The sequence below is a fragment of the Caretta caretta genome, chromosome 1, assembly GCF_965140235.1.
Source record: "Caretta caretta isolate rCarCar2 chromosome 1, rCarCar1.hap1, whole genome shotgun sequence".
In the NCBI taxonomy this organism is placed as follows: domain Eukaryota; kingdom Metazoa; phylum Chordata; order Testudines; family Cheloniidae; genus Caretta; species Caretta caretta.
The window spans coordinates 211,868,780-211,883,957 of NC_134206.1; the positions used below are offsets into that span (position 1 = coordinate 211,868,780).

A 15,178-nucleotide genomic window follows, 5' to 3' on the forward strand; every position below is an offset into this window, starting at 1 on the left:
CAGGGGCTGCTTGCTGTTCACGTTGGACTCCACCATGTGAGCCCCCTTTCTGGGAGAGCTGTCGTGGAGCCCCTGTCCCTGACCCTCCAGTTATGTCTCACAGTCCCTAGAGGACAGTGGTGCTGTAAATGCCCCTACAGTGCTAACCTGGGAGATTTCTTCGTCCCCCAGGGCTCCTGTGCTGACAGGCACCCTGAGACAGCTTGTGCTTGTTGTGGAGGGTGGGGGCACTTGCTCTCCACAGTGCTGGACTGGGACTGCCCTGGGAGTGACTCTGTGGCACCAGGCGCTGGGGAGGAGGGAAAGGCGTTTGTGCAGCTAAGGCAGAGGGGCTGTGGCTAAGATCTCTCCAGGAAGAAGATGGAGATTGTCCAGCTGTATGTTGTGCTGATTTCAGTGCAGCACATCCTTGCTGGGACCTGGCTGTAAGTATGGTGTGGGCTGGAGTTTGCCTTACCTAACGGTCCCCTAGGGAGGGTGAATGACCCTAATCCCCACAAAAGAGATGATAGGCAGATCTCACAGGAAAGGGGAGCTGTGGGAGACCTCAGCACCCCAAAGAGAGAGGCTGGGGGATCCCCTGGGGTGGACGGAAGTGTGATCACACGGGGAGAAGGAGTCTGAGAGTATCCTTATGGGCTCTTCTAAGAGTGAGGCTATGAAGGGGTATTTCTCCCTTTGAGCTATTAGTGTGTCCATAGCTCATCTCTGAGTGTGGCTAACTCCCTCTACCCCTCTCCGCAGGTACTTGGCAAAGCAGCCCTCCCTGCGAGGGACTCTGCAAGATTCCAGTGCCTGTGAGGGCTTGAAGGGCCTGGCGGAGGAGCAGGTGCGGATCTGCCAGCGGCAAGCAGAAGCCATGGACTCAGTGAAGCATGGAGCAGAGCTGGCCATAGAGGAGTGTCAGCACCAGTTTCACAACCGCCGATGGAATTGCTCCACTCTGCAGGGGCTACAGGTCTTTGGCAAGGTTGCCATACAAGGTCAGAGGTCAAGAGTTAGGCAGATCTGGGCAGTGCATGGAACATTTGCCATCAGTGCCCAACTTCTTGGCTCATGTCCAAACGCCACCCTAACGCTCACACTAAACCTAACTTTTAAAACTTCACCCTAGCCCCAAACCAAACCCTAACCTTACCATGCTTATCTTAATTCTAAGAGTAAGTAGAACACTAAACTATATACACATGCTATAACTAACACTAGTATTCTGGCTAAACCTCTCCCTAAATCTACCCCTAATGGTCAATCAGACACTGCTCCTAATGTTCACCTAGACTATGCATCCTAATGGTCATGCATACTATTAAACCTAATGCTCACCAAACCCAAGGGAAATGTTCTTGTGTTTGGAAAGTAGATTCAGGTCAACTGAAAGATATAGTGATTTTGTATTGATTTTGGTGAATTGTTTCAGTTGAAACAAAAAAGGAAAAGAAAATGCTTCGCTATTCTGGGCTAGCTTTACAAGGGGATTTAGGTACCCTTCACAAAACAGGAGGAGGAGGTGTTCCCTCTCCCGCCCAACCTTTTCACCCAGTGGTTAGAGTAGTCACCTGGAATGTAGAAGACCCAGGTTCAAAAGCCTGCTCAGGAGCAGGGACTTGACCCCAGCTGTCCTTACCACAAAAGTATCCTAATCACCAGGGTATTCTGATGTGGGGCTCGCTCAATCTTTCCTGTTGAAGGTGTTCTACTGTGGATAATTATAATAATTATTAAAATATAAATTATATAATTGCAAATAAAAAATTTATTAGCACAGGGACTGGAAGCAGATGTCCTACTTCTCAGGTTGGGGGGCCTAACCACTGGGTGAAAGAGTCATTCTCATTGTCTCTCACTGTGGCTCAATGACTATTTAAGTATTTTATACACAGTGGAACAGCTCTAGTAGAAGATCTCAGACAGCTCCACCCCAGAATAGTTTGAGCACGCACCTGGGAGCCTTCCTTTCTCCCTCCCACAGATAAGTGCCCCAACTGCTGAGCTAAAGGTTATCATGGGGGGCACTGCCTACTCCTTGTTTGTGAACAGAGCCCTTCATTTTCTTTGCTTTTTTAAAAAGGTTTAAAATTTCCAAAAATGAAACAAAATGTTTTGTTTGACCCAAAATGATTTTTCCCTAATTTGATTCTCCAAAAATATGTTACTGTTTCAGTTTGACCCAAACCTTTTTATTTATTTTTTCTTCAGAACTGCCAGCAAACCAAAAAATTAGTTATCTGCCCTTCTTTAGTCCTGAGAAATGAGGCTCCAGGCCCTTCACTTGGAGGGATGACTCTCCAGGCTCACTGACCCCCTCAATCTCACTGCATGCTCTCTGGTTCTCCCCCCCAAAAATTCCTTCTGAGACTTCCATCCCCTTTCCTCCCTGTTGGAGACATGAGATAGCTGCATGCATGCCATGTGGGATCTCCCTGGTGCCCTCCCAGGAGGGGCTATCCTCTCCCTGCTATGGGATCCAAGACCTCTGAGGATGTAGCAAAACTCCCCTTAATGATTTACCCAGCAGGATCTCTGTTTGAACGACTCCTTTCTGTGAGTGACACAGCATTATCACATAGCCCTTGCATGTCTCAGGCTGCCTCCCTGTGTCTAATGCAGATGAAACTGCAATGTTTCCTCTCTCCACAAATGAACTGAAGGAGAAATTCCTGAGACAAATCTTGAAGAAATTGTTTCTTCCAAAGGCTGCTTCTGTCTCTTCTGCAGGTACACGAGAGTCTGCTTTCATTCATGCCATCTCATCAGCGGGAGTGGCATTCGCTGTGACCCGGGCCTGCAGCCGTGGGGAGCTGGAGAAGTGTGGATGTGATCGCAAGATCCGTGGAGTCAGCCCTGAAGGTAACAGAAGGTGGTTAATGCTGGAGAAAGAAGCCCCCCATTGGCATGGGGAGAACTGGAAGGATGAATGGGAGCAGACAACAAAGCTAGCTACATATCCCTGGGAAGGGGACGGTGCAGAGGAGAACGGAGAAATAAATGGGGATGGAGAGTGCTGTCTCTGCATGCCTCTGGGATGAAAAGAGTATAGGGAGGGTGGAACCAGGGAGAGATCAACGGAGTGCTCTTCTTTTCTCTGCTTGGGAAGCCTGAACACCTCTGGATCTGTCCCCACACCTGCAGCAGCCTCTCTGCCTCATGGACTCTCTCTCTTTCCCAGGATTCCAATGGTCAGGCTGCTCTGACAACCTGTCCTATGGTATTGCCTTTTCTCAAGCCTTTGTGGATAACCCTGAGCGGAGCCGTGGTATCTCCTCCAGCCGAGCACTCATGAACCTGCACAACAATGAGGCTGGTAGGAAGGTAAGGTTGGTACCATGTGCTGGGGAACATACCCAGATGTCTGGGCCCCTCATTGGGGGCCAGAGCCTGACCCATCCCCCACTCCCTTCATGCAGATTAGAGTGGCACCCGCAAACTGATTACCTCTGAGGAGAGCCCTTCCCTTCTGATTGGATCCAATTCCCTGCCTTTCCTTCAGAGTCTATCATTGCTCGGCCTCAGAGCAGAGCCTGTTCCTTATATACCTTGGAGTAGATCCCAACTCCTCAGCTCCACTTCTCTCAGAGCAGCTTTCTTTCCCTGTTACAGTCTAGAAGTGGATTCCCCTTCCTCTGCCTCTTTCTTAAAGTGAATCCATTTCCCTCACTCTGCCTTCAGGAGATTCCCCATCCCTTCACCTCTTTTGAATGAATGGATCAGTTTCCCCAGCCACTGCCTCCTGAGTTGGTCCCTGACCCTCCCTCTGGCTCACAGTGGATCTTGTTCCTTTCCTTTGTGGTGGAGTAGATCTCTTCTCCTACTACCTCAGAGTGGATCCCTTTCTCATTTTTGAGAAGGCCTGCTCATATCCCTCTGCAAAGGGATCACTGTAGTTCTGGGCAGTTCTTTCCCCTCATAGTGGATCCCTTCAGTTGATGAGTGGATCAGTTACTTGTATTTCATATTCCAGTGAGCAGCCTCGGTTCATTCTCTGTTCCCTGTCACACACCTTAGAGAGATCCCTGTTCCCCAGGCCTCCTTTTCCCTGACTCTCTGGGTCACACTCCCCACATGCAGCACCCCTGGGTGGTAAGGAGAAGCTCCACTGCAGGCTTAGGTCTACTTCTCCCTGGCTCCCTCTGGTGGGCTGCGTGAGGCCCTCCATCTCCTGCTGACACACTTTCTGCTTGCCAGGCCATCCTGTCCCACATGACGGTAGAGTGCAAGTGTCATGGAGTGTCAGGTTCCTGCGAGGTCCGCACCTGCTGGAAGGTGATGCCCCCATTCCGCAAGGTGGGCAATGTCCTGAAAGAGAAATTTGAGGGGGCCACAGAGGTGCATCCCAAGCGGGTTGGGTCCCGTAAGCTCCTGGTCCCCAAGAGCTCCCGCTTCAAACCCTACACAGCCCACGACCTGGTCTACTTAGTGGCCAGCCCAGACTTCTGTGACTGGGACCCCCACAGTGGGGTCTTTGGCACCTCTGGACGCCAGTGCAACCGGACGTCCCAGGCCGTGGATGGCTGCGAGCTGCTGTGCTGCGGGCGAGGCTTCCGCACGGCCCAGGCCGAGGTGGTGGAGAGATGCAGCTGCAAATTCCGCTGGTGCTGCTCAGTCAAGTGCAAGCAGTGCCGCCACTTTGTGGAGGTGCACACCTGCCGGTGACAGGGAGCTGAGCCGGGGGCAGGGAGCAAGTGGTGGGCACGTGTGCTAGCAGCCAGAGGCAGGGGAACCTTGGGGAAGACACGGGGAGGGGATGACTCTGAGAGAGGGACTGAGAGCTCCAGAGAGGAATATACAAAGCGTGTGTGGGGAAGGAACACCCTTTACCACCCTGATGAAGAGGGAGCTGATTTCTCCAGAGGAGGTATCTCTGGTGGGGCTGCAAAGAGGTTGTTCCCCTGTTACAGAGCGGTTTGTCTGGGATGTGGCTCAAGGGATTTGGGTTTACTTGCCTGTGATGGCATTCTCTGTATTTTTTGTATGTGGGGAGGGGGGGGACATGGGGTTGAACACAGAGTCAAATAAACCCTTAAAATATTAGGAATAAAATTATTGTATTAGCAAAAGATGTGAGTGTTAGCTACTGTATGTGTGAAACCCTGGGTGCTGCACCCAGCGGCCCTTCAGGTGGGAACTTCTGTGCACTGGGGTGGGGGAGACTGCGCTCAGAGTCCATTCTGAAGGCTCCAGGCTCCAGTGCCCTTTGTATGCAGTTAAATGAGGGTCATTGGTGAATGTGTGAATGCGCAAGGGGAACCAGTGAGAGTGCAAGAGACACTGCTGACAAAGCTAGTGTGGAGGAAGGAGTACTAGGGAAAGGATCCATGTGGTTCAGAAAAGAACAGCAGCTAAAAGAACAGAGAAAGTGAAGTGCGTGGGCTGAACAGGCTCTTTATAAAACAAAACATAATATATAGGAAACAACCCACTGGTGGTGCCCTTGGCAGGAGGCCTGAGGGTAAAAGACATTGTGGGCTTTGGGCAAGGGCCATCAGGCAGGAACCTGGAAACTGACAGAGACTCCAAGTGGATCACCCCAGGGCTGATGCTGCTTCTGTTGCTGGAGTCTCTTTTCCCAGCTGCTGAGCCTTGGAGGCACCTGAGGGACAGGTGAAACTGTACAGTGCCGGGGTTGGTGTCAAATGAAACGCCAAAGCCAGGGATTCCCCAGTGAATTCTGGGGTGCTGTCATTCACACTGCTGTATGGAGCAGAGAGGAGACTGTGGCTCTTGGATGAAAGCAGGGGTGGGCACCAGAGAGACAGACAGAGGTTGAGAAAAGTTGCTTCAGGTCCTATCAAGTTTCTCCTCATCTCTCTGCCTCCACAGGGTCCATTCAGTGCCCTATGCCCCCTTTTGCCTTCCTCCCTGGGGTCTCCCTCTGTCCTCTCTCCTCCACTCATCCCTCAGTCAAGCGGAAGAATTTCTGGCTCCAGAGCAGCACCTCCTCCTCGCCTTTCTCTTCACTCAGCACTTGATATGTCTCATTCCTGCGGCAACCATGACGAAGCACCTGAGCAGACAGATAGAGAGAGAGACAACCTTATCCCCAGAGACTGGTGCAGACCCCTCTCTCCCCCACTCTAGAGTCAAGGGACCCAAGCGCCAGCCAAAGGGAGTCCTGGGAGTGAAAGGCGCTGCCTCCCGGTAACATGAGCCCTGCAAGTATGAGAGCCTGTCCTTTGGCCAATGGAGGGCCTGGAAGAGAGGGTCCTGTCCCTAGGTCACTGCAGGGCAGAGATCCTGGGTGGGGAGAACCAGTCAAAGGTGGCCGAGGGGCGATGGAAGATGTGGCTGGGCTGCACTAGGTTGGTGACCTAGGAGTTATTTATTTTGCTCCCATTTTGTTCTCCATAATTTCAGATTTCATTAAAAATAACTTTTTGAAGGTTAAGGGCCTGAGATATACACGAGGTCAGACTAGATGGTCTAATGGTCCCTTCTGCCTTAAACTCTACAAATTTATGACAGAAGTTTCTAGCCCTGATGGTTGTGAAGAAAACCTTCAAAATATGAACTCATGACATCTGCCTGAATCTGCAGACAGCTTGAAACAAGGGCTCTGAAAGGCTTAACCTGCCATGTTTATTTCAGTGGGTGCTAACTCACATGTCCAATTATGCCGATTTAAAATGTCAGCACTGCTATCTGAGAGACAAGGTGGGTGAGGTAATATCTGTTAGCAATGTCAGTCCCAGGATATTAGTGTGACAAGGTATCTGTTTTACATCTAATTACAGCTGTGAAGAAGAAAGGAGGAGGATCAATTTATGGAATTTTGCATAATCTACTGTGCAAAATTTGACCTTTCAGTTTGTGCCCCTAGTGCACGGTGCTTGGAAGAGACCCAACTTTTCTGCCCCCAGTCTGTCAAGCCAAAGGTCTTAGAGAAGGAGTGGAGCCTGCGGGGGAGGGGCTAGTCGACTGTGGTGGTGGATATGGGGTGAGATAATAAAGTGGTGGGATAGCTCCCTTTGATGGACACCCAGCCAGCCTGTTAGCTGTAAAATCCCTCTTGGTAGCTGTTCTTTAATTGCTTTACCTATAAAGGGTTAAAAAGTCCTACAGGTAAAGAAAAAAAAAGTGGGCAAATGACCAAAAGAGCCCATGGGAAGGCTAGAACTTTTTAAAATGGGGAAAGAAACTTCCCCTTTGTCTGTTCTCTGGGCTGCAGGGACAGAGCAGCAATGCTGTGTAAGTTTTGAACCAGGCATGAAAAATTATCTTCCATACCTAGAAGGAATCATTTGGATAGGGAACGTTTAGATAAATTCGATCAGGTTTATTCTTTATTTTGGATTGTGGATCTCCTCTGTGCTAACCTCAGATGCTTTTGTTTGCTCGTAACCTTTAAACTGAACCCCCAAGAAAGCTATTTTGGGTGCTTGATTTTTGGAATTGCTCTTTTAAAAGCGACCAAAAGCCTAAGTTCCAGATGTATTTTCTTTCTTTTTGTTTTTAATAAAATTTACCTTTTTTAAGAACAGGATTGGATTTTTGGTGTCCTGAGAGGTTTGTGCATATGTTGTTTAATTAGCTGGTAACCACAGCTAATTTCCTTTGTTTTCTTTCTCAGCTCTTCCCCAGAGGGGGGTGGTAAAAGGGCTTGAGGGTACCCCACAGGAAGGAATTCCCAAGTGCTCCTTCCTGGGTTCAAAGGGTTTTTTTTGCATTTGGGTGGTGGCAGCGTTTACCAAGCTAAGGTCAGAGAAAAGCTGTAACCGTGGGAGTTTAATACAAGCCTGGAGTGGCAAGTATTGATTTTTAGAATCCTTGCAGGCCCCCACCTTCTGCACTCAGAGTGACAGAGTGGGGATTCAACCTTGACATGGTGGTAGAGCAGTGGGATCATTCTGAACCAGAAGCACAGACCTCAGGATTTTAAAAGGACACATTTTTCCTTTTGGCTGTTTGAAAGCCAGGGAATCTCTTCCCGCCCCCTCTCCCCCCCCGCTTCTTTTCTTTTCTTTGCTGCCTGAGGGGGAACAGGCACACCAAAGGAGCCAGGGAGTCCAACAAGCAGTTGTTTTTTTTTCTTTTCTAACTTTGTTGCAACAAAATAGTTAGGCTAGAGTAGGGCAGCCTGTGCATGAGGTTGAGGTCAGGCACTGAAACCCTAGAGAAACTAGTCTCCCCAAAGCGGCACGCCACGGAGAAGAAAGACCCAAATCAAGCCCAGACATCCAGCTCCATGACAGAAATGCAGGGAAAGGATGGGGGACCAGGAACTTCCCAGGAGGGAAGGGTCAGCCCTCCCCAACCCAAGATCCAGGTGCCAGGATGGAGGGATGCCTTTAACTCAGGCTGAGTTCTAACTGAGGCAGAAAGGAATTTCTTCCTAGAGATGAAGCGCTTGGAAGAGGAGGACAAGTGTTTGGAGGTGGAAGCGGAGGCAAAGTGCTTGGAAGTGGAGGAGAGGAGAGAGGAGAAGCGCTTGGAAATGAAGCACTCGGAGGCAGAAATGGAGCTGAAGCGCTGAGAGCTGGAAAAGGCTAAGCTGGATCCACCAAGTAACCCTAACAGTCCTTCTCCACGTGCTGCTCCCCATTCCAATAAATTCCCCACATACAAGGTAGGCGATGATACAGAGGCCTTCTTAGAAAATTTCAAAAGGGCCTGCCTTGGATACAACACCCCTATAGATCAGTATATGGTGGAACTGAGGCCGCAGCTCAGTGGACCCTTAGCAGAGGTAGCAGCTAAAATGCCTAAAGAACACATGAACAAGTATGAACTTTTTAAACAAAAGGCCAGAATTAGGATGGGGCTAACACCCGAGCATGCCCATCGGCTGTTCAGAGCCCTAAGGTGGTAACCAGATGTGGCATTTTCCCGACCAAGCCAATTTTATTAAGCCAATATCAGAGAAAAGCTGTAACCTTGGGAGATTAATACAAGCCTGGAGTGGCCAGTATTATTTTTTAGAATCCTTGCAGGTTCCCTCCTTCTGTACTTGGAGTGACAGAGTGGGGATTCAGTCTTGACATGGGGTCAGGTGGATTTCTCCTTGGCCTTAGTGGTTGGTGCACTTTCCTCTGCTGCTTTCTCCCCACTGGCACCATTGCATCGATTACACTCAGATTTTTCTTCAAAATCATAAAGACTAGAAAAACTTTTTGATAGACATTTCAATTTTAATTTTATCACATGAGTCCAAGGCACATGGTATGTGCCTGGTTCTAGGTATAACTAAATCCCATTGAGGAGTCAAGCCTGAAGAGTTCAGCAGAGGATGTCTGATCATGTTTTGAACATCTGCACTGTCTACTGCAAGTGGCATCTCCTTTTGGAAACCTAAGTGGGTAAAGCTTAGGAGAGTACCACCACACATACCCCCAATTAAAGTCCTGCAGGAGGGGGAAAATCCTGGGGCAGGAAAGAGCCAGGAGATGGGGAAACTGGAGTTGGGAGGGCTGCCATTCTGGACAGTGAATGGTCAGTGTGGAGCGGGGCAGATCCCTGGGGAGTGGGGCTGGTCCTCACCTTCTGGCTGCTGAGGCTGCGCTGTAGGCATTGGTGGCTCTTGAATGCACAGTAATTAGGGTGCTGAACTCTGTCTGAGTCACAGATCTGGGGAGAGAGGAGTGAAACATTAGAGAGAAAATAGAGGCGAGGAGGAGGGATGAGGGGACAGTGGAGTTCAGCACTTACTTTGTTTGGGAAGTCTCCTCCTTGGAAGAAAGCATATTCCACTTGCAGCCAAAGGATCACACGGGGGTCATCACAGCCATGTGTGGCCAGGCGGCCGCACCAATAATGTGCACGCAGCCCTCCGTACACCTCCATCCCATAATACCCCATTGCCTCCAGGGAACCAACCTGAAAACAGAGGGGAGGATTAGAGATAGGCGAGCTTCCCTACTGCAATGCCCCAGTTGTGCTTAATCCAAAAGCCTGCCGCAGAGCCAGGTCTGTACCTTATTGCCCACAGCTTGATACTGGGCAGAGATCTCAGGGTTGATGTAGGTAGTGAAGGTGCCAGCATCACAGTGAACACGTCTCAAATCTGACGCCCCATGGCACTGCTCCCTCTTCAGTGAGCAGAAGGCACAGTCAGGGCACAGATCCATGTGGTGCCTTCCAAGACTATCACACACCTAGAGAGGAAGACAACTGCAAGGTGAAGGGGCTGTGGTGGACTGAGTGGGGCAGGGAGGGAGGGCATGGGGAGACAGAGAGCTGGTCTCAAGGGCCTCCTATGCTCTTGGACCAGACTCTGTGTGTAGTTCCTAACCAATTTATAATCTAGCCACGCCAGCCCCAGCCTCTTCCACCAAGAGGGACTGTAGAGAGCAGAGCCAGAGCACTGTCTATTTGTGGAGTTCTCATATACTCCTGTACCAGATGCTACAGTCAGGAAGAACTGCCAAGAGGGATTAGGGAATGTTGCCACAGAGGCTAGATAGTGATTCTTACCGAATCCCCAAAACCAAGGGTCCTTGCCTCCATTCGCTTCCAAGCCTGGGTAATGGCTGATGACAGGCAGATGCCCTCCAGCATTGCATAGCAGAGAATCACCAGAGCCTCATCCCTTTCCAGAGCTAAGAGGCTAATGCAGAGAAAGAAACAGAGAAAGGAACAGCAAGTCAATTTCTGGGATCTGTAGTTTCCTGCTGGTTCTTTAAGGGATGAGTGGAGAGTGCTGCACTGGCTCATAGTCCAGAAGTTCTGCATGTTTGTACAAGTTGCAGGCATGTGTGCAGTGTTTGTATGTGTAATATGTATGTGGGGGTTTGTTTAGTGTATATTTATCAATATGTGAAGGGGAATTTCTACAATGAAGAGCATTATCAGGTGGCACTACTGCAGTTCTTGCTAGTTTTGTTTATTTGAAGATACAGGAATTAGATCTTGGAGAACTGCTTATTGTCAGCTGTGGTGACACACAACACAGCACACAGTCAACCTGTGGAACTCCTTGCCAGAGGATGTTGCAAAGGCCAAGACTATAACAGGGTTCAAAAAAGAACTAGATAAATTCATGGAGGATAGGGCCAGCAATGGCAATTAGCCAGGATGGGCAGGGATGGTGTCCCTAGCCTCTTGTTTGCCAGAAGCTGGGAATGGGAGACAGGGGATAGATCACTTGTTGATTTTCTGTTCCATTCCCTCTCAGTCACCTGGCACTGGCCACTGTCGGAAGACAAGATACTGGGCTAGATGGACCTTTGGTCTGACCCAGGATGGCTGTTCTTATGGAAGCTAAACATACCAGTGAAAAATCTATGGCCAGTAGGATTAAAGACAATGAAGAACATATATCACGAAGAAAAGAAATCCTAGCAATGGTATAGACCTATTACTAGAAAGGGGTGGTCTAAATGGTCAATGATGCAGAAAAAGCTGAAATGTTCAATAAATACTTCTGTTTTTGGAAAGAAGCTGGATGACATTCATAGCTTGCAGTGATAACAAAATACTTTATATTCTGACAGTAAGTATGAGGAAAGCAGCAGATAAATATAAATAATTTTAACTGCAGGACTTGATAATTTTCACCCAAGAGTTTTAAAAGAATTTTGAAGTATTGAGGTGTTCATTCTGCCATTGATAATGGTATTTAACAAATCTAGAATATTAGGGAAGTGTCAGAGGACAGGAAAAATGTGAAGTATCAATAAAGGGTAAATGAGATGACTGAGGTAACAAGAGGCTGGTTAGCTTGACCTTGTGTGATGAAGTGGGAATCTTCTTAATGTTTTCTCTGAATACTCAGTTTCCCCTATGCATTTCTTAAGTATTTAGGTGGTTGGATAAGGGTGTGTGATTGTTGCAGAGCCCTAGAGGGCAGGGATGTGCAGGGGTCTGCATGGAGAATGGCCGACACCTTGTCTCCTGGCAACTGATGGTCTGGGCCCCTCCCCTGCAAGGTGCCAACTGAAGGTGTTGGAGAGCAAAGACATCAGGTGGTCTCCTTGCCCGGGGCGGGGGAGAGACAAAGGCCAGAGTCAGGGCTGGAGGGGGTTGCAGTTTGGAGCTGGTTGGGGAAACGGAGGGAGGCCCAACACCGGGTTCTGGGCTCTCTACTCCCCAAGATGGATCTGACTGAGGGGTCCAGTCTTCTGTACCTATAAGCTCTGTTTTGGACTGTGTTCCTGTCGTCTAATAAACCTTCTGTTTTATTGGCTGGTTGAGAGTCACAGTGAATCGCAGGAAGTGGGGGGTGCAGGGCCCTGACTCCCCCACACTCTGTGACAACTGGTGGTAGCAGTGGGACGTACTGCACCCCGTGGATGGCGCTTCCTGCAGTAAATGACTGGGGAGCAGTAAAACGAAGGGAGATTAATGAGGAACTGGTGTGCTGAAGACTCAGAGAGGAGTGGTTTCGGGGGGTGGAGGAGCTACGCTTAACCCCTAGGAGTGTGTGACCAGTGAGAAGGACTGTTGCAGTAACAGAGTCCCCCTGGGGACTGCAGTGAGCGGTCCCAGGGGCGGAGGAGTCTGCGGCTTAACCCTGGGAGAGAAGTGGTGACCTGGAGAAGGGCTGGCACGGTAGGGGTTCTTCCTGGAAACCGTGGGGAGCTGAGAGCATGCAGGCCTGTGAGTCCACAACAAGTTGGGAACAGCGAAGTGATGGCCTATCACCATCTCCTTAAGAAGGACATTGTAAACCTGTGCAAAAAGAGAGGGTTACGCTTTGGAAAGTTCACCAAAGCACAGTTAATTGTGCAGCTGGAGGACGATGACCACTCTAAGGAGCAGATTCCTAACCCAAATGGGGCTACAAGAGGATATGGGAGCACCTGGAGTGGTAGCCAGGCATCCCAAGACTTCTGTCCCCAACCCGATGGGGATCTTCATGATGGGATTGGAGCTGAGTCTGAGAGAGCTGGAGGACAGTGAGAAGGAGCGAGAGGACCATGAGAGACAACGAGAGCCCAAGAGAGAGCTGCAAAGGAAGCAGCAGCAACATGAACTGGTGATGGTGGAGTGAAGAGACATAGGAGACTTCCTGGGGTGAGTGGGGATATACCCTGGGGTGCCAGTTCTGCAGGGAACTTTGATACTAAATTGCTGCCCCTGGTTAATAAGGTGAGGGATGTGGATGCCCACCTCACTGCCTTTGAGCAGGCTGGCAATTTGAACAAAGGGGACCCTGCAGAAAAGCCTGGTATCTAGCTCCCTTGGCTGGGTCCCAAGGCCATAAATGCCATCAGCCAGATGGGTGGGGTGGTGGACAGGCTTCCACCACCCCATCCAGCCTTATATGTCTGCATGGACTCTCCTGGGCTCAGGCCCCTCGGACCCACAGTGGGAGCGGAAGGTGATGGGCAATGGGGAGACATTCCTGGGGTGGCAAGATTCTGTGACAGAGAGAACCCTTGTCAGGCTTCAGGTGGTGCAGCCCCACCAGATGCTGCAGGGCTGTGTGACCTGGGTGAAGGTCCCAGGTATGCAGCCTTTCGCCCTGCCTATGGCCCAGATCCCTGTGCAGACACAGGAGGAGTCAGGCTGGCTGGTAGTTGGGGTTCTCCAAGATATAGGCTGTGAGGTCCTGTTAGGGGATGACTGTGTCTATTTGGGACAGGATCCAGGCCCTGCTCCTGTAATGGCCAAGGATTTGAATTTGAATCCAGGGAACCAATCAGGGGAGACTGAAATTGTCAGTGGAAATGCAAATGACCTGGCTGGCAGTGGGGAGGAGCTTCTAGGCTCAGGATACCTGCCTGCCTGTAACCAGACCCCTTGGGCTGAGTGGGAGGGAGAGATGCTCCCTGCCCCCCTGCATACCAGAGAGGGGGCTCACGCTGGCTCTGATGCTGTAACTAAAGCAGTGAGCTCACTGCCTGCCCCCACTGGGACAGCAAGGGCAGCGCTGAGCATGGTGAGAGCTGAGACCCCAGCTGAGTGAGGGGGGACACAGGCAGGGCAGGTCAGCTGCCAACCAGGTTTGCCTTGTCCAGACGTGCTGCTGGGAAGTGATCCCACAGCAGGGAGGGAGCTACCAGGGACAGGGCTCAGTGGGGCTGTGACCCCAGGCCCAGCCAGCGAGAGGGAACAGGTCCCACTCCCTTCCCCAGAAGCTGAATTCCAGACCGAGCTGCAGAAGGATCCCTCCTCGGAGTAGCTGAGGGAACTTGCTGGTCACAGCGCTGCAGACAGCCTTGGGAAAGGCTGCAGGGAAAGATTCCTGTGGGAGAAGGGATTCCTGGACTGGGAATGGGCTCCCCAAGGGGAAGTAGAACTGTGGGGAATCAGGAGGCAGCTGGTGGTGCCCCAGAAGTATCGCCGCAGGCTGTCGTACCTGGCCCACGATGTCCCTCTCTCGGGACACCAGGGGATCCAGCGCCCCCGGCAGCAGCTGCTGCAGAGCTTTTACAGGCCCAGAGTCTGCGACCCCTGCCAGAGGGTGGGGAAGGCCCGGGATAAGGGTGAAGCTCCCTTGAGACCCCTGCCTATCATAAAGGAAACTTTCCAGAAGGTGGCTATGGACAAGTGCCCCTCAGCAAGGCGACCCGGTCGGGGAAGAAATACATCCTGGTGGTGATGGATTTCACCACCTGCTACCCAGAGGTGGCAGCTCTGTCCTCTGCCGAGGCAGACACCATGGCAGATGCGCTGCTGACCATCTTCAGCAGAGTGGGGGTCCCCAGCAAGGTCCTTACAGACGAGGAGTCCAGTTTCATGTCAGCCCTGCTCTGGGGCTTGTGGGAGAAATGTGGGGTCTGGCCCACCTGGGCCTCTGCAGATCACCCTCAGTCCAACAGGCTGGTGGACAGATTTTATGGGACCCTGAGGATGATGCTGAGGACTTTTATGAATCAGCATCCGCAGGACTGGGACAAGTACCTGCCCCACCTGCGGTACAGGGAAGTGCCCCAGGAATCCACAGGAATCCTTTTCAAGCTGCTGTTTGGGAAGAGAGTGAGGGGACCCCTGGACCTGGTAAGGGACGGCTGGGAGGAGAAGAGGAAGACCCCTTGGTGGATCTCTTCCCTGAGATGGGAGCGAATCCTCCCATCAGGTGTCCCCAATCAGAGTCACTGGGAAAACAGCCCAGAATCTGGAGAAAGAGGTCAAGGACATGCTGGCTTTAGAGGTGATCCAGCCGTTCAACAGCCCATGGGCCTCACCAATAGTACAGATTTTTAAGCACCATCTACTGGCACATTTTTATTAACTATTTCCAGATATACAGACATATAGCACACTTGTAACATCTCTCTTCCCATAAAAGAAACAATCATTT

At 50.7% G+C, this 15,178-nt stretch overlaps 2 protein-coding genes across 2 annotated transcripts in view; one reads left to right on the forward strand and one right to left on the reverse strand.

Moving 5' to 3' along the window:
- Nucleotides 1–360: 360 nt before the first annotated feature.
- On the forward strand, nucleotides 361–4,700 carry LOC125632670 (protein Wnt-4-like). The gene is made up of 5 exons (XM_048841279.1): nucleotides 361–425; nucleotides 745–983; nucleotides 2,716–2,847; nucleotides 3,167–3,309; nucleotides 4,183–4,700. Exons 1-5 carry the CDS (start codon nucleotides 361–363, stop codon nucleotides 4,648–4,650), a joined length of 1,047 nt encoding a protein of 348 aa, XP_048697236.1. The 3' UTR covers nucleotides 4,651–4,700.
- Nucleotides 4,701–5,359: 659 nt separating this feature from the next.
- The window catches only part of ACRBP (acrosin binding protein), a 72,284-nt gene continuing 62,465 nt past the window's right edge, over nucleotides 5,360–15,178 (reverse strand). The window contains exons 6-10 of the mRNA XM_048820556.2: nucleotides 10,405–10,537; nucleotides 9,906–10,085; nucleotides 9,640–9,807; nucleotides 9,472–9,558; nucleotides 5,360–6,001 (exon numbers count right to left, since the gene is read on the reverse strand). Of these exons, the coding sequence (XP_048676513.1) occupies nucleotides 5,888–6,001; nucleotides 9,472–9,558; nucleotides 9,640–9,807; nucleotides 9,906–10,085; nucleotides 10,405–10,537 (682 nt within the window). The 3' untranslated portion in view covers nucleotides 5,360–5,887. The remainder of the gene's footprint in view (nucleotides 6,002–9,471; nucleotides 9,559–9,639; nucleotides 9,808–9,905; nucleotides 10,086–10,404; nucleotides 10,538–15,178) is intronic.

Bases quoted from the DNA above. Each gene is read 5' to 3' on its own strand.
- LOC125632670 (XM_048841279.1), top strand. From the start codon at position 361: ATGGAGATTGTCCAGCTGTATGTTGTGCTGATTTCAGTGCAGCACATC. The intron at 426-744 runs GTAAGTATGGTG...CCCTCTCCGCAG, and splicing joins ATCCTTGCTGGGACCTGGCT to GTACTTGGCAAAGCAGCCCT. The intron at 3,310-4,182 runs GTAAGGTTGGTA...TCTGCTTGCCAG, and splicing joins ACAATGAGGCTGGTAGGAAG to GCCATCCTGTCCCACATGAC.